Consider the following 22,716-nt stretch of genomic DNA (forward strand, 5'->3'; position numbering starts at 1 on the left):
CGGTCTTTGAGGTCGGCCAGGTCTATGAGGACTGGTCTTACGACTTGGTTGCCGACCTATGAGGGTCTGTCTTTGAGGTCGGCTAGGTCTATGAGGACCGGTCTTATGACTTGGTTGCCGACCTATGAGGGTCGGTCTTTGAGGTCGGCCCGATCTTTGAGGACCGGTCTTACGACTTGGTTGCCGACCTATGAGGGTCGATCTTCGAGGTCGGTCAGGTCTATGAGGACCGATTTTACGACTTGGTTGCCGACCTATGAGGGTCGATCTTCGGGGTCGGCCAGGTCTATGAGGATCGGGCTTATGACTTGGTTGCCGACTTATGAGGGTCGGTCTTCGAGGTCGGCCAGGTCTATGAGGATCAGTTTTACAACTTTGATTTAGGAGCTTGTAAATACGTTAAGTGGTAGAGAAAAACTTTATTTAATTGAATCAACCGTCGGGGCTGAAGCCGAGTACAAACATGCTCGTCAAGAACCTTGCCGAGCAGAGGAAGTTACTGAAAAAATTTCTTCAAAATTTTTGAGTTCCAAGGTCTCGGTACCTTCTTGCCCCCCGGAGTCTGCAAGCGATACGTCCCAGGGCGGATTTGCTTGGAGATTATGTACGGGCCTTCCCAATTTGGTGCTAACTTTCCTTGCTGCCTTGGCTGGGATGCGCTGAGTTTTCTGAGGATAAGGTCCTCTTGACGGAAGTGTCGTTCTTTTACTCTTGAGTCATAGTACTTTGCCGTCCTCTGTTGGTATGCCGTGTTCCGGAGTAGGGCATTTTCTCAAACTTCGTCGAGGAAGTCAAGGTTGGCTCTCAGTCCATCTTCATTGGTCTTCTCATTGAAGTTGAGCACTCGATGCCACGATCCCATAATTTCGACCGGGGCTAGGGCTTCGGTCCCATAAGCGAGGCGAAAAGGGCTCTCCCCGGTTGGTGTTCTTACTGTAGTCCTATATGCCCATAGGACACTTGGGAGCTCTTCTACCCATCTTCCTTTGGCCTCATCTAACCTTCTCTTAATGCCGGCGAGTAATGTTCGGTTGGACACTTCTACTTGTCCATTTGCTTGTGGATGAGCTACTGAGACGGGTCAGAAGTCAATGTAGAAGTGTTCGCAGAACTCTCTGAAGGCCGGGTTATTGAATTACGTGCCATTATCTGTGATGAGCACTTTTGGTAGCCCGAACCCATAGATGACCTTATCTCGAAAGAATTTCTCCATATTCTTCTCGGTGATGGTTGCAAGGGGCTCGGCCTTGACCCATTTAGTGAAGTAATCGATCGCCACTACCACGTACTTCCTGTTTCCCGATGTCGAGGTAAAATCTCTGAGAATATCCATTCCCCACATAGCGAAAGGGATTGGGCTCAGCATTGAGGTCAGCTTTGTTGCTGGTCGGCTCGGGATTTGTGCAAACAGCTGGCACTTCTCGCACATCTTCATATACCCCATGGCCTCTTCTTGCATTCTTGGCCAATAGAATCCTTGCCGAAGTATCTTGTATGCGAGAGCTCGGCCACCCATGTGACTCCCGCATATTCCCTAATGCACCTCGGCCAAGGCATACTCGGCTCCCTTCGGTCCAAGGCATCGGAGAAGAGGGGCCGAGATTGCTCTTTTGTAGAGCACTCCATCGATCATGGTGTACTTGGCAGCTTGGATCTTGACCTTTCTTGCTTCATCTCGGTTCTCCGGGAGCAGGTCATTCTCTAAGTAGTTGACAATGGGGTCCAACCAGGTCGGCCCGTCCTCTTCAATGTACTTTACGCTTTCTTCTTGTAAGGATGGCTTCTCCAAGATCTCTATGTACACTGATCGGCTCTGATGTTGGAGGTCGACCTCGGCCAACTTTGACAAGGAGTCAGCCGCGGCATTTTCTTTTCTCAGTATTCGAGTCATCTCAAAGTGCTCGAGTTCGGAAATTAAATCTCTTGCTTGGCTCAAGTAAGCTATCATCCTTTCGTCCTTCGCCTCATAGTCTCCATTGACCTAGTTGACCACGAGTTGGGAGTCTCCTCACACTTTCAACCGCTTTACGCCCATCGCCCTGCTGACTCGAAGTCCAGCTAGGAGGGCTTCATACTCGGCCTCATTGTTCGAGGCGAGAAACTTGAACCTCAGGGCATATTGGATCAGAAACCCCTCGGGGCTCACCAGGATCAGGCCGGCCCCGCTTCCTCTGGAGTTGCTCGAGCCATTGACATTCATGGTCCAGGTCGGGTCGGTCGTAGCCCCAGCCTCTTCTGTTGTCTTTTCTTCCCCGACTTTGAGGTCAGGCCCTATGCATTCGACGATGAAGTCGACAAGGGCTTGTCCTTTTATCGCCGTCCTTGGATGATAGCTTATATCGTACTCACTCAGCTCAACCGCCCAGGTGATCAGCCATCCCGAAACATCGGGTTTGTGTAATATCTTCTTGAGTGGCTAGTTGGTCAGTACCGCGATCGGATAAGCTTGGAAGTACGGCCTTAGCTTCCTTGCGACCGTAACAAGAGAGAATGCTACTTTCTCAAACCCGGAGTATCTTGTCTCGGTGTCAACAAGAACGTGGCTGATGTAGTATATGGGTTTTTGAGTTCGACTTTCTTCCCTAACCAACATCGCGTTGATCGCTACCGGGGTAGCGGCTAAGTAAACTTGAAGCTCCTCTTTTGGCTCGGGTCGGCTGAGAAGAGGCGGGTTCTCCAAGTATTTCTTCAGCTCTTCAAAAGCTTGCTGGCATTCGTCCAACCAGATAAAGTCCTTCGGGTTCCGGATGTTCTTGAGAGCCTTAAAGAACGGCAGACACTTGTCGTCCGACCTCGACATAAATCGTGCCAACGCCGCCACTCACCCGTTTAGCCTCTGCACTTCTCGGATCGTTCTTGGAGGGCTCATCTCTTAGATGGCCCTGATTTTTACCGGATTGGCTTCGATGCCTCTGACAGAGACCATGAAGCCGATGAACTTTCCCGAGGTCACGCTGAATGCACACTTGGCGGGGTTCAGCTTCATTTGGTTTTTCCTCAATACACCAAAGGCTTCTCCCAAGTCGGCCAAGTGGTGTTCGACCTTCAAACTCTTCACTAACATGTCGTCCACGTAGACTTCCATGTTTCTTCCGATCTACTCGTCCACGTAGAATATATAGTTCACGAGCCGCTGGTATTTCGCTCTGGCGTTTTTCAATCCGAACGGCATGACCTTGTATCAAAAATTTTCTTGGTCAGTTCGGAATGTCGTGTATGGCTCGTCCTCCTCATGCATCATGATTTGGTTGTAGCCAGAATATGCGTCCATGAAACTCAGCATCTCGTGACCTGTCGTGGCGTTAATCAAGAGGTCGATCCGAGGTAGCGGGTACTCATCTTTTGGACACACCTTGTTGAGGTCGATGTAGTTGACACACATTCTCCACTTCCCGTTCAGCTTGGGGACCATGACGACGTTAGCCAACCAGGTCAGGAATTTTTCTTCTCGGATAAACCTTGATCGGCGGAGCTTCTCCACCTCTTCTTTGATCGTGATTTGTCGATCAAGGGCGTAGTTCCTTCTCTTCTGCCGGATTGGTTTTTGGCTTGGATCTATGTGGAGCCGGTGTTCAGCTATATGCCTGGGTATGCCTGACATGTTGGCAGCCGACCAGGCAAAGACATCGGCGTTCGCCCTTAAGAAAATTCCCAGCTGATTCCTCTGATCTTCATTCAGCAATGATCCGAGCTGGACCACCTTTGCTGGGTCCTCATCGCTGAGGGGGAACGGGATCAGGTCTTCTACGGGTCGTCCTCTCCTCTCGATGAGCTCATCCCGCTGATCCTCAGGGAGGTGTTCGATGCACATTGCCATTCCTCGGACATTGCCTCTGTTTTGCTTGAAAAAAGTACCATAGCACTCCCGTGCCTTCTTCTGGTCGCCTTGGACTTCACCGATACCGTTCTCGGTGGGGAACTTCATCTTCAAGTGCGTCGGGGAGATGATGGCTTGGAGAGCGGTCAGTGAAGGGCGGCCCAGTATGGCGTTGAAAGCCACTACCGACCGTACTACCATGAATTTGACCTGGATCATCGCCTGGCATGGAACTTACCCGATCGTGACCAGCAGGTCGATTGAACCCTTAATGGTCGCGGCAGCTCCTGGGAACCCATGAAGGGAGGTGCCCTCCGGCTTGAGCACTTCGTCGTCGAAGCCAAATTGCCGATACGCGTCTAGCGACATAAGGTCCACGGATGCGCCGGTATCGACCAATACTCGATGGACGGGTCTCTTCGCAATTTCTACCTGCACCACTAAAGCATCGTCATGAGGTAAACTTATACCTTCGAGGTCGGCTTTGGTGAAGGAAATCGTGGCCACTGGCTTGAGCTTCTTGGTGGGTATCTCGACGACTCCGACAAACCGTGCGTTTTCCTTGGCCTTTCGAGTAGTCTCTTGTCCGGGCCCTCCGAGGATGGTGTATATGGGAGCTCCCTTGTCACTGCTTGGCCCAGACCCGTCCTCTTTCTTTTCAACTCGGGCATTATCTTCATCTCGCTCGATTCACCTATTTTCGGGCCTCGGCTCGGTTCTTCTTTGATCTCACTCTTCAGGTCACCGACCCCCACGCTCTTCACGGCCTCCCTTGACATATCGCTTCAAGTGGCCCGCTTTTATCAGCTCTTTGATTTCTCTTTTCAGTTGATAACAATCCTCGGTGTCGTGGCCGGTGTCCTTGTGGAATTGATAATATTTGTTGGGATTTCGGGATGACCCCGCTTGCATAGGTTGGGCCGACGAATGTACCCACCGTCTTGTATTTGCATCAAAATCTCCTTGCGCGAGGTATTCAGCGGGGTGTAATCGGGGCTCCGAGCACGATCTGATCTCTCAGCTCGGTGATCCGTCCTGGGCCGTTTGTCTTCCTTATGATCATCGATTGTCGGCCTTTTCTTATCAGCTCGGCCTTCGTTTCCCTTCCGGGCCTGGAGAACCTCGGCTATATTTATAAATTCATTACACCTCTCCAAGAGCTCGATCAGGTTTCTGGTCGACTTCTGGGCCAAGTCCTTGATGAGGTCCATGTCGGCGAGCCCGTTGCTCATAGCCGTATGGGCCATGGCCTCATCCAAATCCTTGATGTCTAAGGATTCCTTGTTGAAGCGGGAGACGAATGCTCGGATCGACTCGTCGGGCCTTTGCTTCACGCTGAGGAGGTTGACCGTTGTCTTCTTGTGTTTCATACTACTCTATAAGCGAATGACGAAGGCTCAACAGAGTTTAACGAAGCTTGTTATGGAGTTCGGCGGCAACCAGGAGAACCATGAGGTCGTCGCGCCCTTGAGGGACGCAGGGAAAGCTCGACAAGAAACAATCTCGATTCCCCCGTATATGGTCATCATCGCATTAAAGTAGTTGATGTGATCCGTCGGGTGGGTCGTCCCGTCATATCGGTCGAAGGGGGGAGGTTTGAACCCGGTTGGTAGCGGCGCGATCATGATCTCAGGAGGATAAGGGTGACGCCCGACCAACGAATAGGCGTCTGGGGTCGCTTGTTTCTTCAATCCCTCCACTTGCTCCGCCAAGTCTCATAGTCGCCTCTCCAGCTCGGTTTCAGGTGCTCGGCCAATTGGCTCATCCACCCGGTACAAATTGTTTTGCTCGCTCGGCCTAGGTCGACCATTTGGCTCCTTAGCCTGAGGTCGGTAGGCTCGGTCGTCCCGTTGTGGTCGGCCGTTCTGGTCAGCTCGGTCAGCACCAGCCTTCCTTGTTCTTCTTTCCACCTGGAAGTTGGACCCACGGGGGCTCCCTTGTTGTTCTTCTAGGGGAGGCGAGCTTTGACGCCGGGGGTATGATGAGATCCTTCTCCTTGTCTAGCAGCGCGTCTTCCATTCGGCTCGTTCCCTTGTTCTCGGACACCCCTCGGCTGCCCGTCCTCTCTGAGTCGTCCAGAAAATACCGACCTCCTAGCTATCGAGCCTGCTGGTTCAATTTCCTGCCCTGTTCCCGGGCTTCGGCGATGCTCTTGCTCATCCTGTCGAGCGCCTCTACTAAGGCACGGAGGAGTCTTCTAACGAGACGGGTGTGAGGCCGCGGCTTGGCTAGGCTCGGCCCTACGCCGGCCACCATTTTGCTGTAAGTTTCTCTCTACGCGGACCGGGGCTGGAGTGGGCGCGATCAATGGTTGGCCCATTAGCCCGCCTCGGGCCATCTGGTTCATGAAGGTACGCAGCATCTCGTTGGTGTGGAGCATCTGCAGCTACAAGTCCATAACTTGCCGATTATTTGTCAGGGCTTCGAGGTCCAAACTCTCCGGTAAGGGCTGCGGCGCTAGTAGGCCCAGCCCGCTCAAGTTCAGCTCGGCCTGTACCCGGTCAATCACGACTGTGGCTAGCACATCTCTCCCATTTCCACCCTCTGGTGGGGGAATGGGATTGATCGTGGTGCCAGTGACGGGCTGCGCACCCACTGCCCGAGGGGGTCTTCTGTTCACACCCTGCCGCGAAGCCTCAGGGGGCGGTGATCTCCTCGCCTACACAACGGGTTGTGGCTAGTCCGCACGGGAAGTCGAGCCATGCTGCCCTAATCTCGTGTGCACCATTATCGTTGCTCTTGAAGTTGGTAGAAACGACGATGACCTGCTGATGTCGTTCCCACAGACGGTGCCAAATCTGTTGAGTGTGAAAACCTCTGACGCTCGGTTCGCCCACGGATGAGCCTGCAAAAACCAAGCGATGAGCACAAGAGAGCCGGTGTGGCTCCGGCCAAGGACTCTCCGACGCTCAAGTCAGGTCTCCAATGCAATAGCGTAACAGCTAGTAAAAAGCGAGATCCCGAATGATGCTCCATACCTGGGTATTTATAGAGTGAGGATGAGATGAGGCGGTTGGGAGAGTCCTAGTATGGTAGGAGTCCTTTTGGAAGGCTCTCTCGTGTAGAGTGGAGTGGAGAGCTATTTTCGTGGCCGGGCTCTTATTAAGGTAAGAGTCCATGTAGAGTGTGACTTCGTATTGAGCTGGGATCGTGACTCAATTCTTATTCCGTGATTCTCGAGATGCGCTGACGTGGCCCCGCGATCCCCGGTGGGGCGCTATGGTGGCTTCCGTGGAGGAGGGCTCGGCTTAGGAGGTCGGCCTGGTCGATCGGCCTTGATAGTCACCTCGGCCTGGGAGGTCGGCCCGAGAGGTTGGTCTTGGCAGTCAGCTCGACCAAGGGTTTGAGGCTGACCTGTGTGAGCTCGGCCTCAGCCACTGGCTAGCTTGCACGAGTCCAGCTCTGTCAAGTGACTTATCAGAGATGGGGTCGGCCAGGTTTCCTGCTCGGCTCAATTCGGTTCTCGGACTGAGGTCATGTCGGCCATGTGGCAGCCTCTGATTGGTGGGGTGTTTTATGCCTCATCAGCAATCATGGTCAATTTCGAGTCTGTGGCCCCAGCCTGGCCGATTCTATCAATCCTACTGCTCTTCCTACAATTCTTCAGGGAGAGAGAGAGAGAGAGAGAATTCTCAAAGAGTTTCCATTGATTGTGCTCTCAAGAATGAGAGAATTTATATTACATGTGATGGTCGAGTAGTAAGCAAAAGAGATTGAGATAAGAAATGAAACTATAAATACAAGTAGAAATCAAATAAAAAACTAAATAAGGGATCCTAGAAAACCAAAATTAGTAAAGATAAAGCACAACCGAGATGCACACCCAATCACAATAACTTGTGAAATATGAACATTAGAGGAACTCATTATGGCCCTCTGGTACGAATATCAAGCTATAAACATTGGCCTCAGAAGTTAATTAAAAATCCTTTGACCCGGAGATAGTATCGCTAATGGATCAAATTTGTTTTTCCTTTCTTTAAACAACTCCCATTTCGGACCGAAATGTTTCATCCACTCTGCCCTAGTTGTGTAATTAGGAAGATATTGCTTCACCTTAATGCTAGCCTCTTCACAAAACTCGAATATCTTTCTGTTCTGTTCCTCCAACACTAAATGATGATCTTCTCTGCACTCATGCATTATCTTTGTTGGACTAGACTGTAATAGTCCAACAGAATAGAAGACTTCTTCACCTGCAATTACTGCTGACATCCTATCATCCCACCTGCAAAACCAAATGCATTTTACCCAGTACTTCAGAACACACACAATAGGCATGTGTTCGGTTCTTTTATTTAAAAGGGTAGAATAGGTAGTCCATACACTAATAAGGACAGAATTGTTTTTTTTTTAAAATAACCTGCTGATATCACTACTTAACAGTCCTTGACTAACGGTAGGGTGTGTGTGTAATTTTTTTTCCAAGTCAGGGGAGGTGCTGATAAGTTCCGTAGTTCGTGTGAGTGGCAACTGAGACTCAAGGGGTGGTGCTGATAATTTCCCTTAATTAATTAATTCATCACTACTTACTTGCTTCGAAGCATGGGGTAGACAAGAATGGGACCGACGAGGTTCGAGCTTTGTCGGAGTATGCCATTAAAAACACCGGCATCGAAGTCGAAGATTCGAGATTTGGGTACGAAGAGATTAAGCCATGGGTGAGGAACGTCCCACATTCCTTTTGAACGAAGCTGTAGTTCTCCACTTCGAACCCTATTAAGGAAATCTACATAGGACACATCTTTGGTAAAGATGAGACCAGGAATGAAGCTCAACCCTGTAAGCAATAGATCTAATTCCTGGAGAAGGAGAGAGAGAGAGAGAGATCACGTTAATATCTTATAATAACAAAACTATAGATTGACATATCAGATCAGAGAGAACACGTTAAGGACATAAATATATATACCTCATCAACGGTATCAAGAGTGAGATGGTCATAATATTTGGCCACTTCTAAGCAGTAAAGGACGCCATGTTTGGTTTCTAGAAGAGAAGTAATTCTGGAATGGTCAGCCAGTGAGAAGAATGAAGACCTCCAATTATTAGGAGGACTCAGGGATGTAACAAGAGAACCTTCTACGTAATCCAAACCCTTCATCCCTTGACCTCCATTACCATTGATTGAGATCAGATACTCTTGGTCTCTTGTGAAAGCCGAGAAATCAAGGTAGAGCATACGAACCCATTTCACCTGCAAGCATTAATCAAACCCAGGTGATCAGAGAAAATGACAGATCAAGACCCTCAATTTTACTCTTTGTTTGGTCCCATGTTTTATTCTTAGGTAGAAGTTATTTTGGTCATGGATAAAAAGGGTTTTCTAGTAACTTGAAAGTGACTTATCATTATATCAATTTTAAAAGGTTGTGATGCACAAGAAATGACACGATTATCTATGCATTAAATAATTTTGAGACTAAGAGAAATGACAGAAAAATATAAGTAAAGTTACAACTTCTTAGGCTTGATTTGGTGTGATTTCTATTACAACTTCATGGGATGATTTTTATTTTCAGAAATTGTTTGGTTGATTTTTGCACCTTATTTCAATGAAATAAAAATCAAATGAAATAGAAATTCTGAAATAGCTGAGGAGCTGTTTCAGAATTTCTATTTTATGGACTGATGTTCTTTGGGCCACAGGGAGCATAGAGAACATTTGGCCTTAATTTGATTTCACTCTTGCTCTTTAATGAGTACATGGTTAATTTGATCGGCAAAGTAGTAAATTTATGTTATAAATAAAACAACATCCTTCTTCTTCTCTTAATGGTCTCACCACCACCACCGCTGCCACCACCTCCTGCCACCACTTCCACACCACCGCCACTACCCCACCATCGCCTTTTCCAAAGAAATATAGAGAATCTATTCTTAGAAATTGAACAACCAAACGGATTTTTTTATTCTTGAAATATTTTATATTAATATATACAACCAAAACAATTTCAATTTCTTGACAAAAAAATTTATTTGTTGACTAATTCATGAAATCAATCAGAAAATAAAATAGAAATCATACCAAATCTGGCCTTAGCTTACCTACTCAGTGACAAAAAGATACACCCTCTTTTACTAGATCCAGCTCCTCTTCAACGCACCATCGAGCTGGACAATGTCTAGCACACCCCCAGAGGTTAACACGTGGCCAAGGTGCCGTTCAAATGGTGAGGATGGATGCACACATCCAAGCTGGAAATCCTTCTGTCCATCACATGTACACCATGCTCAGATGTCCATTAGAACAACATCTCAACCACATGTCGACCTCTGGGGTTCGCTAGAAAGGAGCCGGATCCGGGTTATTAACTTAGTCATCTTTTTCCAAAATAAGATACTGTATATAGATTCCATCAAAAAAAAAAAGAAAAAAAGATACCGTATATAGATAGTTTGTGCAACGCATGCATGACTCGGAATGAAAGGGTAGAAGTGAATTTTTCTCCTCTCAAGTTCCCAGCCCAGTCAGATTCGTAGGTTCCTCTCATAGGGAGAGCGGAAATGACGACCTCACCCCACCCGGGTAGTGTGTTCGGGCAGGGGGTGAGGTCGTCATTTCTGATCCCCTAGGAGAGGAACCTACGAACTTGACCGGGCAGGGAACCTGAGAGGAGTTAAGTCCGGTAGAAGTAGCCCTTCATGGAGATTATGGCCCTTATTTTTGCCAATTACTAAAAATGAAGCAAAATTCTATTTAGCCAACCGTATTTAGCCCATAATTAAGCTGGGCTAAGAGAATCCAAAAGCAGAAGTGAGCCAAGCAAGCATGCATGCACTGCAAAGCAAGCCTTGCTGCTTCTCACACATAATCTAGCTCCTTGACCCAAATATACCCTACGTATGTATATATTACCCTGCTTGGAGCCGGTTCTAGGGGAATTCTTGCTCTGGTAATGATCCCAAACTGGCCAAGTCCTCCCAATACTGCACAAAACAACTCCGAATTCATGTCTCTGGAACAGGTCACCACCTCACCACGCCCTGCAGGTTCATTCAATTAGAAACAACTAGCAGCAGAGATCTATAATATATAGAGATGTTGTGAGGGAAATTATATATTATACCAGTAACGACATCCAACTCATAAACGTTGCTGATCTGAGGGCCATGGCGAAAGGATTGGCCACTGATGCCGGCATTAGAAAGGGTTCCTCCAACTGTTAGATACAAATAATCCGTCCAAGACCTAGGAGAAACCCCATACTGTAGGGTTTCATTCAAAACATCGATCCATAACTGCTCTCCTCCCACATCTACATACAAATTAGCTGAACCATTTACATTAATTCTTCCATTGTTAATGTTCAAAGCTCTCATATCCACAACAACACCACCTTGAGTCATAGCCTGTCCACGCAGCGAATGACCTTGACCTTTGGCTGCAATACTAAAAGGAACAGAGGAAGAAGCATAAGAGAATCTCACTAGATTCACAATGTCTTCCTCAGACAAGGGATCGAGAACCGCAGCGGGTATCACTCGACTCAATTTGCCAAAATCAGTAGATGCCATACTAATGGCGTTGGAATCAACACGAAGCCTAGCTGCCATTTCTAGGGATTGAAGCTCCAGTGGTAATGAACTAGGCCATGGCCTTCTTTGCTTCCTTATCATCGACACTAAATGTTTTACAAAGAATATTACCAGGAACCAACTCCTAATATTACTCTTATTTTTACCCATCTGGGTTAGAGAGAGATCGAGAGAGAGAGAGAGAGAGTAGAGAATTGAAGGAGGATTAGATAGAATGAGATTTGGGGTTTGGTACTTAGAGGGGTATTTATTCTTAAAATTGTAGAGAAGAAAACGAGGATGAAATCTTCTGTTGCAGAGGGAAAATCTTGGTGTTTGGATATACGTACATATAATTTGTTTTTTCAAAGATACCGACCGGACCAGACCAGACAACAGAATCATATCTATACGTCCATGTAACGTCATACAGATGTATTCTCAGGAAAATTAATTCCTCTGAAATAATCGAATGGACCTTTGTCCCTATAAAACATTAAAACTCTCGGAAGATTCCCAAAAAGACCCACAGATTTTTACCTTCTCTCAACCAAGGTTCGTAATCCAGGTATCGGACTAGGGATCTCGGTCAAGACTTATACCGATCTAATGCCAATCCGGATCGGTCAAAATCGACTTGGATTGATAAAAAAATGACCAAAATCTAGGTTTTACTTGATTGGTCAAAAATATTATAAAATATAAAAATTGGTATGGATTGGTCAAAATTTCTAAATGTCGGCCGAGGTGAGATTACGAACCATGCTCTCCAAAAAAATGATATGTATCGAAGAAGAAGAAATGTTGGGAAAACTCTTTCTATGCTTCGATGCACTATCTAGGAGTGTCACTTGACCTCCTTGCTCTGATACCATGTCCGCTACTGTTTCACCTAAAAGGTCGAACCGTTGAGGAAGGACAGTGTAAATGCATACATTAACACATCTCAACCTACCTTTTTGATCGAACCGGTCAATAGAAAGATATTGTCCCGATCTCATAAAATTACTTACCAACTTCCTCGAGTCTTAAGTGGGGTGGGGGCTTATGAAGACTGAGGAAAGTACTGTTCACATTTGAAGAAGAAATGCTTTCGAGTCAAAGTTTGGCATTCCAATGGAGGTTCTTCCAGATTTCTTTGAGATTTCGTGTACGTTTCATATTTTGATTGATCTGCAAAGATCTTGCCCTGTATCTATCAATATCAAGACCAGTTGTTCTGTCCAAGATCTTTTTAGTTGCTTACGACAATTGGTTTGGATTGGAGACATTTCCTGGTTTTGTTTCCATTTAAGATTTGATTTGTATGGGTTTAATCCTGCAGGTAACTATGAAATGTCAAACCCAACTGATTACACACACCACCCCGGCCATTTTCTCTCGTAATTTACTTCAACCCACCTGCCCTTCTTTTTCTTACCCATTAATTGTCTTTGAAGACAGTGAACAAACACTTTTAATGATGGCATGATATGGATTCAATTTTTTTTTTGACTTCACAAGTTGAGGTTTGTTCATAGTATCACCAATTTTCACATGATTCATATTTTAGTAATCGAGATTCTACTAACAATCTTACCCAAAAAAATAATAAATAATAAAAAATCTAATAACAATGAATGTAATCAATTTGAGTTTTGTCAATTGTGATACAAATCTAGAAGAACATCTAAGAAGGTTAACTCAACTCAATTCATGAGTTATATCAGAAGTTTGCATGGATCGCAGGCATCAATCCACAACCATTTTTTTTTTGGGGAGGGTAAAGATCCACACAACCATTTTATACATGCATAAGTTATAAGTGCATATGTTTTAGAGACCAACCCACAACATCCCTTTCGTGGCTTGTATTGTTGGGCTGATTCAGAGGCATCGGAGGGTCATATGGGTATTTTGGTAAACTGCCTGTATAAGGTTTCACTATATATTTGTAACGATGGTTCTTTCTTTGTAATCAACTTGAGAGAAGTATGAGTTCGAGCGGTTGTAACTCTATTCTTTATTGATAGTGAAACAAATCTCATCTCACCATAGATATAGACAATCATATCGAACCACGTAAATCTTTATTTTGGGTGATTGTTGTTTGTGATTTCCATTCTTTTTTGCGTTGTTTTAGGTTCTTGTTTGTACAGCTATCGGTGCCTGTATTGGTCACTGCTGACATTGATATGGTACTAATACAGATCTATTGGTATCGGGACATTGTTAGGTGCAAATTGAGAAAGCAAACATTTCTTGAACTATACTCCCAATTTGTATCAACATTGGATAACAGGTGATAACGATGTACAGTAGATGTACAATATAATCATGCATGGTTAGGATTAAAATCCTCTCCAATTCCCTAAAAGTGCAGTTCAGGACTATACTCTCACCGTGGATATAGACAATCATGTCAAACCACGTAAATCTTTATTTTGGGTGATTGTTGTTTGTGATTTCCATTTTTTTTTGCATTGTTTTAGGTTCTCGTTTGTACAGTTATCGGTGCCTATATTGGTCACTGCTGACATTGATATGGTACTAATACAGATCTATTGGTATCGGGACATTATTAGGTGCAAATTGAGAAAGCAAATATTTCTTGAACTATACTCCCAATCTGTATCGACATTGGATAACAGGCGATAACGATGTATGGTAGATGTACAATATAATCATGCATGGTTAGGATTAAAATCCTCTCCAATTCCCTAAAAGTGCAGTTTGGGGCTAAGAGCTCGACACATGGAAGATGCTAAATACAATGTTGCCGAACTCAATTGACCCAGATTTTCTCTTTTTCTTTCTTCTCGAGCCCGTCACCATTAGATTTAACATCTTCCATGGAAGATGCATGGAAGATGCATGTGTCGAGCTCTCAGCCTCAAACTACACTGCACTGTACTTTTCGGGAATTGGAGAGGATTTTTTTTTCCTGCATGGTTACATGAAAAATATTAGGCTTGTAAAAAGATCGGATTTGGTTCAGATACAGATCAGATGTGCTCGGATCTGGATATTCCCTGGCCGAATACGAATACCTCTAAATAGATTCAGATGGATTCGGATGCGGATCGAATTCGGATTTTTTGACCATTTGTTTACATTTTTGCCTTGTGTAACCCATACTTTCCTCCCTCTAGCGGATACAATTCACTCTTAATCCATATCTTTTAGATCATGATTTTCTTTTCCTCATATTCTAGAACCTCTTGAATCTTCTAAACCCTCAAGATCATTATTTACATAATTTTTTATTGTTGAGTATTCGGATTTATTTTTGAATGGATTTTTATCGGAGTATTTGAATTTTTTTTGGGATATCTCTAAACGGATACGGATGTGGATCGAATTCAAATTTTCAATTATCCATTTACATCCCTAAAAAATATCTTTTTTTTGTGTATTTGCCCCATTATTGATTTTAGTTAGGTTTCTAATTTTTTACATAATTCTGATGGGTCCCCACATCGCACTTTCCGGGTGAAAGACTAATTTTTCTTCCTTGACAATAAGTAAAAAAAAAAAACAAATATCTTTAAACGTAAGAGAATCTCAAGACTTGACAAGAGATTTGAGGAAGAATTATGAGCATGATTATAAGAAGGACGATTCTAATTAAAGAGGATCTTAAAGTTGACTCTGAGTCTAAGGAGTATCATATGTAGGACCCATAAAATAAGTATGACAATGAGACGATTCAGATCCATGCATGTGCACTGTTCAACCTAATTCCTACCCCCCCCCCTCCCCTCCATATTTATTCTTTCTCCAAAACATACATAATAGGAACAAAAGTATATTCAGGTATTCTCAGTTCTTACTTGCTTAACTGTACTTTTATTTACAGTTACGACATTTAACTTTTCTCCTTAAACTTTACATCCAAAAGAGAGAGAGAGAGAGAGTTACAGAGGACACAGTAAGATCCGTATAGTATAAGCAAGTGGATTTGTAAGAGAGGGGACTATTGGAAGATATTGAAGATCTTGGTGGGGAAGAGGGTCATGGATAACAGATAATGTGTTCCAATTACAGGGAACAACAGGCTTTGATGGTCTCTGTGATCAACATCAGGTCCGTTGATAATTGGTTGCATGGAGGAATATAATTCCCAAAGGGACACGGCATGAGTTCATGATGACAGAGTCAAGAGACACCAGCATGAGCTAGCGGTCCCCGATTTGGTTCATGTGATCCTCCTTCCAAAGCCCTTACTTTGGTTCTTTCCTTTAGAGTCCTAATCAGCAAAGAAAGACAAGAACCACATTGCCAAACAGACCAAAGCTCACTAATAGCTTAGTAAGTAGGTGGTGGTGGTAGCTAGAAAGTTATGTGATCAGTTCTACTTGTAATTAAGGGTTTTGTAACTTATCCACAATTCTGTAGTCTGGATTCTAAAGTTTAAATAAAATACGTACAACTATGGAAAGATGGCATGGCATATGCAAAGTAGGTCATGAGATGGTGGCCATCGAACAGCTTAATTGCAATTGATTATGAGCATTTTTTTAGTTTATGGATCCGTGGAGATTGGGGTATATCAATCTGACAAGAAGTCATGAGGCTCATCCTGTTGTCTTCCTTTACGGGAAACTTACTCTAGAAGCATTTCTCCTTTACAATTAATTTTCAGTGATGTATGGGGACCATCCCCCACTCTTTCTACTTTAAGACATCATTATTTTGTGTTATTCGTGGATGATTACAGCAAATTTGTTTGGTTTTATCCCCTCAAAGCAAAATCAGACATTTTTTTTTTAATCTTTAAGCAATTTCAATTACTTGTGGAATGTCAATTTTCATGCAAAATCAAATCAGTTCAAACTGATTGGGGGGGGGGGGGGGGGTGAGTATCGCCCTCTTGCCCCCTTCTTTGCCTCTCTTGGCATCCAACACAGACTCTCATGCCCCCACACCCATGAGCAACAAGGTTCGGTCGAACACCGCAACCGTCATATTGCTGAAACAAGCCTCACCTTGCTTGCTCACGGTTCTGTTCCTCAAGCATATTGGGATTGCCTTTGAAACTGCTGTGTACCTCATCAATAGGATGCCCTCCTCGGTTACCAATGATAAGTCCCTACTTCAAATACTATTCAGCCGTCCTCCGGACTACTCCTTTCTAAAGTCCTTTGGATGTCTCTGTTTCCCATTCCTCCGCCCATATAACACTCATAAAATGGATTTTCGCTCCGCTCCTTGTGTTTTTTTGGGCTATAGTCCATCTCACTCTGGCTATCGATGCATGAACATTGACACCCATTGGATTTACATTGCCCGCCATATGCGATTTGATGAGAATGTTTTTCCCTTCCGCCATTCACAACCCCAATGCCCTCCAACCCACCCTATACCATCCAACACCCATTACCCCCACTGGCCGACCCCCCATCCCCTTACCTGATCCCCCAAACCCACCAAAGCCCCCCATCCCATCCCTCCACAATCCCATCTTTAACACCCTCCACCGATTCCAACCCCACTGCTCCACCCACGGCTCCAACTCTCTCCCCAATGCCTAGCCCACCCACTAGTCCCCCTTGCCAAACCCGTACATTAACCGACCTATATGCTCTTACCGAAACCCAGCCCTCCTTACTTCAGGCCAATTTAACACTCTCTACCCCAATCTAACCTACCAGCTACACCTAGGCCAACCGTGACCCACACTGGCGCTCTGCCATGTCGGAGGAATTTGATGCTTTGCTACATAATAACGCTTGGTCCCTTGTTGCCTGTACTCCTAACATGAATTTGATTGGCTGTAAGTGGATATACAGGATTAAGCGAAAGGCGGATGGTTCTCTCGACTTCTCGAGCGCTACAAGGCCCCCTTGGTTGCCAAAGGTTTCCATCAACAACGTGGGGTTGATTACGATGAGACATTCAGTCCTGTCATCAAACCCACAACCATTCAGACAATTCCTTCCCTTGCCATCTCCAACGGATGGACTGTTCGCCAACTGGACATAAAAAATGCCTTCCTTCATGGCATCCTTGATGAAGAAGTGTTTATGACCCAACCGCAGTGGTTTGAAGACCAGCCTCAACCTGATCATGTTTGTCGACTTCATAAGTCCTTATATGGGCTCAAGCAGGCACCGCGGGCCTGGTTTCATCGGTTATCTCAATTCTTAATCTCCTTCAATTTTACCCTGTCTCAAACTGATACATCATTGTTCATCTATAAATGGGGGTTAGTGATCACTTATGTACTTGTTTATGTGGACAATATCTTGGTCACCGGCAATGACACTTCTCATGTCACTGGCCTATTGGGCGGGCTAGCATCTAAATTCTCCATCAATGATCTTGGCAGACTAAGTTTCTTTTTGGGTGTTGAAGCTATATACTAAAACTGGTGTTATTCTCTCTCAAACCCAATACATCAAGGATCTCCTACAAAGAGCTGGGATAAGTGATTGCAAATCCATTCTTACTCCCATAGCCACCTTGGTCAAAGCATCCTCCACAGGGGGTGCCCTGTTTAGTGATTCCATCAAGTATAGATCCATTATCGGAGCATTGCAATATGCTACCTTGACCCGTCCTAATATTACTTATTTAGTGAATTGCGCCTCTCAGTACATGCATGCTCCCACTGATGACCACTGGTCCATGGTCAAAGGCATATTACGGTATCTTCAATACACCAAGCACTATGGGCTCTCTATTATCCGCTCTAACTCCTAAGATCTTCAAGCATTCACTGATGCTGATTGGGCGGGTGATGATGCTGATCGTAAATCCACAGGTGGCTATGCCATTTATATGGGCCCAAACCTCATCTCATGGATCTCCAAGAAGCAGAAGACTGTGGCCCGTTCCTCCACTGAATTGGAATACAAGGCATTGGCTGATGCTTGTGCCGAATTCACTTGGTTGCAATCTCTATTCGGGGAACTGGGCATTCCCCTCCCTCAACCTCCAGTGCTATGGTGTGACAACATTGGGGCTACTTATCTCTCCGTCAATCCAGTATTTCATGCACGTACCAAACATGTTGAAATTGACTTCCATTTTGTTTGCGACAAGGTCACGAAAAGAGAGCTTCAAGTACCCTTCATCTCCACCGCTGATCAAGTAGCAGATACTATGACTAAAGGCCTAAGCTCAAACCGGTTTGCATTCCTTCGTGACAAGCTGAAGATTCGACCCATCAAACCTCCACCTTGAGGGGGTATATTAGACAGTAGATTCTTTCTCTCCAAAGTCCACACATTGATCACATGTCAAATATCAAAGATTGTATCCAAAGATTGTGATCTTCCAGTTTTGGTAACTCCAATCCTGGACAGCCTTGGCACCAGCTTTCCTTAACCATGCATGGCTCATTTATCACATATGATATCTCTCAAACCATAGATAGTAACCTTCCTTGTATCTTTGATATGAATCCAGCCTTGCATGGCAACCTTAACCCCACTGTTGATCACCTTTCCATTATCGTAAATCTCTATATATACCCCTTGTAGATTGATTATTCATCAATGAAACACAATTATTCTAATAGGGAGCTTGTGCATTAAAGCATCTTTTTTTTTGCTAAAAGTCAGCAATGTATATATTAAAGAAAAAATAAAGGATGATACAAAATGACTGGAAAAATACAAAAGACACATCTCAAGAATCTGACCTTTCACCTTCGGCATTACCATCAGCAAAAGGGCAAATCCCGGTAAAACCTACAGGGCAAGTCCGCAAAAAACAAAATAATTATGGAAATTTGTAGTAGGAACGGCCATGCACTTCCCAAGAGACGGATTGGGCGATGAAGTTAGGAGCAGAATGCCATAAGCTTGACGCTTTTGTTTTCGCCGCCTGGTTAGCTAATGCATCTGCAGCAGCATTAGCTTCCCTATACCAATGTGCATTAAAGCATCTCTCTAAGTCAGAAAATCCTGACATCATTTTCCTTTTTGAAACAAAATGTCAAGCTAGTAAAATGGATAAGATTAAGAAATTGTTGAAATTCAGTGGTTGTTTTTCGGTTGATGCGAGGGGAGCATCCGGGGTTTGGCGTTACTATGGCACCACCACTTATAGGTTAATATCTCCTTCTCTGATGATCACATTACAAATTGTGAGGTCAACTTCAACAATAGTAAATTCTAGATTTCCTGTATATATGGAGACCAGGTTAGAAGTAATAGACAACTCGTGTGGAATCGCATCAGAGACTTCAATGATTTCCTAAGTGGGCACGAGAAGTCGGGTAGAAATCAGCAAGGCGACCGTGACATCAATCTGACGAGATGAAATGCTCACACACTTTATTAATTGTCTTGACATATTTATAATACAAAGGAAGCAGAGTTAAAAACAAAGTAAATATTATTGGAGGAAGAAAACTGAGAGACAAAGAACAGATTGCAATGGATGGTAGGAACATAAAGAATAGAAGAAAGAGTACATGTGTGACCAGATGAAGAAACAACAGCAGAGCCAGAGTGGGAGATTAACAAACCTTGGCTATTGCCAACAATCACATTATCAAAACCAATATAGGGATCACTAATGGCCAAATTCAACAAGTTTGCATAATGTGGTTATATCATATGCTGGTATTTATGGATTGCCCGGAATGACTTACTTTTTGGCTGGCGTCGATGGATTCCAATGGAGGCTATTGGGGTAGCGCAGAAGGTTAGAGCTAGAAGAGTTCTTGGTAGCATCATCGTTTCCTTCACCCCCTCTAAGACCCCAAACAACAATGGCTTCATCGACACAGGACCCCCTTCTGTTTCTTCTTTTAAGTTGAACTGTGATGCTTCTATTCTCCCTTATAAGAAGCAAGGAGGTTTAGGTTTTCTCATCAGAAATTCCCAAGGTCGCTGCATTGTTGCAGTCTCCGAACCATGCCATACGTGGGATGTTCATCTTAATGAAGCTTTGGCAATTAGGCAAGGTCTTCTTAAAGCTATCTCAGAGGGAATGCCAACTTAATCGTTGTGAGTGACAATCAAGAAGTGATCTTGACCTTGCAATTGGGCTCCACTTTCCCTCCTCTTGCAATTCGATCAATTGTTAAAGATATTTTATATCTCCAAACTTATTTTGAGTCTTGTTGTTTTCTTTTTATTTCAAGATCTAGTAATGCTATTGTTGATGCTCTTGCCAGAAGGGTCTTGTCCTTAGTGAGGAGGACAATTTGGCTTTTATCCAATCCCTGTCTTGTTAATGGGAGTGTACTTCGCTCTTTTGAATAAATTGGCTTTTTACAAAAAAAAAAAGGGTTTTTTTACAAATGCCCATTTGTTCAAATGCCCCCTACAACTTTTTAATTATAAACTCCCCCTACTTTCAAAACAGTGTAGCAGCTTGGTCCAATCCTTTAGTCTGGGACGTTAGAGGTTATTTTTAGGGAATCTAATGACCAAAATGCGCTTATGATAAAAACCAACCAAAATTTAAAAATAAAGTGACCAAATTGCCCTCATCTCCCCCAAATCGTTTGTTTAGGTTTGAAATTGAAAATAGAAAAAACCCTAAACTCTATCCAAAAAACCAATAAGGAAAGCTCACCTACAAAAGAAGCTGAATCCATCTTGCTCAGATGTGCTAGAATCGGACCCTCAAATTTATTGTTTGCCACACTCACCAATCTCAAATCCTTCTACTGGAAATCTGGAATATTTCCTTCAAACTGATTCCCATCTATCCTTAACTCCAAAAGCCGAGGTAACTGAGCAAGCGACGATGGATTCTTACCCGTAAATTCATTCTCTGCCAAATTCAGAAACTTCAAAGATCCCATCTTTGCAAATGCATTATCTGGAATCTCATAAAATAAATGATTTTTTGACAGATGAACCGATTTCAATGCACCAAGCTCCATATGCGAGGTATGGGACAATCGAAGTTATTGTTGATGAAGCTTATCCATCTTAAGAACCCCAAACCCGCAAGGGTGTCAACGTCGACTGTTCCTATTAAGCCCATGCTCTCAAGTTCCCATTAAGCATATCTATGAAGAATTAATTATTTGTTTGATGACTACAACAGTGAGATCAACCGTGAGTTGGTTTGATGCATCTTTTCAGCTTTGGCAATTACAACAGTGAGGCACATGAAAGCAAAAATTCAATTATTGGTTTTTTGGATAGATCTAGGGTTTTGAGATTGGTAAGTGTGGCAAACAATAAAGTGGAGGGTCCGATTCCAGCACATCTGAGCAAGATGGATTCAGCTTCTTTTGCAGGTGAGCTTTCCTTATTGGTTTTTTGGATAGAGTTTAAGGTTTTTTCAATTTTCAGTTTCAAACCTAAACAAACGATTTGGGAGAGATGAGGGCAATTTGGTCACTTTTCTTTTTAATTTTGGTTGGTTTTTATTATAAGGGCATTTTGGTCATTAGATTCCCTGAAACTAACCTCTAACGTCCCAGACTAATGGATTGGACCAAAGTGCTATATTGCTTTAAAAGTAAGGGGAGTTTGCAATTAGAAACGTTGTAGAGGGCATTTGGATAAATGGGCATTTTCAAGAGGGCATTTGTAAAAAACCCATATAAAAAATTTTCTTCCTCCAACAAGTGCCTTATCCTATCCTCTTTAGTTTGATAGTGTAATCGGGTTCGCCTTGGTTTTGTACCTGTTCCAATTGGCATTTCAGGCCTTGGTTCTTCGATTGGAGATGGTCGAACACCTCACTGTTCCACGCCTTCAAAGCTACCTTGCAATTTTTGGTTTTCTGAGTAAAGGAATTGGGTTAGGGCCACACGGTGGCATACTCCGCTTCTAACCGTAAGTGACAAGGACCTGAAGAATAACCTCCCTGAGTATCAACCAGTAGGGGATTGGGGTCTGAACTAATGGTTGGACATATGAACACAATGGCATTATTGAACTGGTTTCGCCACTCCACGTTACCCAATGCTTAGCTTAATTTTCATGTTCGCATTGCCTACCCTTCTTTTATTCCATGTGTAAGTACGGCCATTGGATCCAAGATCCATCATACCACATTGGAACAGCAAATCTCGAAATTGATTGTGTTAAGGAGAACCACTAAATCTGTTAGATATATATTTCTAATCAACTTGTAAGTTGGTTCTATACTATAAATATGTCAAGACAGTTAATAAAGTGTGTAATGAGAGAAAGATCACCTACCTCACCTACCTTCCTTTCTTGGTTATTATCATATGTGATATACATGTGATAAGGATCCGTCCAGCTATGGTAAGTCTAGCAAATCAGTTAGGACTGAATATCCATGTACCATTTTTATGTAAACCAATATTGGGTTTCTATTTCATGAAGATCTAGGATCTTATAATGTAACACTTGTATATATATCCCATTGGGATTCTTTCATAAATTAAGGATATCATTCACACTATTATGGTATCAAGAGCCACACCAGCTCCACCGAGCTCTCTCTAATCT

At 43.9% G+C, this 22,716-nt stretch overlaps 1 protein-coding gene across 2 annotated transcripts; it reads right to left on the minus strand.

Annotated features, from left to right (window-relative positions):
- Positions 1 to 7,650: 7,650 nt before the first annotated feature.
- LOC122654447 (cytokinin dehydrogenase 3) lies at positions 7,651 to 11,506 on the minus strand. 2 transcript variants are annotated; one of them, XM_043848534.1, is made up of 5 exons: positions 10,888 to 11,506; positions 10,677 to 10,804; positions 8,730 to 9,014; positions 8,351 to 8,619; positions 7,651 to 8,045 (listed from the first exon to the last, which is right to left on the minus strand). In XM_043848534.1, exons 1-5 carry the CDS (start codon positions 11,504 to 11,506, stop codon positions 7,733 to 7,735), a joined length of 1,614 nt encoding a protein of 537 aa, XP_043704469.1. In that variant the 3' UTR covers positions 7,651 to 7,732. The 2 variants fall into 2 exon arrangements, with proteins under 2 accessions (XP_043704469.1, XP_043704470.1); XM_043848535.1 differs by lacking the exon at positions 7,651 to 8,045 and having other exon boundaries at positions 8,347 to 8,619; positions 10,888 to 11,494.
- Positions 11,507 to 22,716: the final 11,210 nt, after the last annotated feature.

This window comes from Telopea speciosissima, chromosome 3 (assembly GCF_018873765.1).
Source record: "Telopea speciosissima isolate NSW1024214 ecotype Mountain lineage chromosome 3, Tspe_v1, whole genome shotgun sequence".
Lineage (NCBI taxonomy): Eukaryota > Viridiplantae > Streptophyta > Magnoliopsida > Proteales > Proteaceae > Telopea > Telopea speciosissima.

What these genes read in the sequence shown, in the direction of transcription:
- LOC122654447 (XM_043848534.1), bottom strand. Translation starts at nt 11,506, where the DNA reads ATGGGTAAAAATAAGAGTAATATTAGGAGTTGGTTCCTGGTAATATTC. An exon ending in TAGAACCGGCTCCAAGCAGG is followed by an intron (nt 9,015 to 10,676) that starts GTAATATATACA and finishes TAATGCTTGCAG; the next exon opens with GTGAAATGGGTTCGTATGCT. An exon ending in CTCTTGATACCGTTGATGAG is followed by an intron (nt 8,620 to 8,729) that starts GTATATATATTT and finishes CTCCTTCTCCAG; the next exon opens with GAATTAGATCTATTGCTTAC.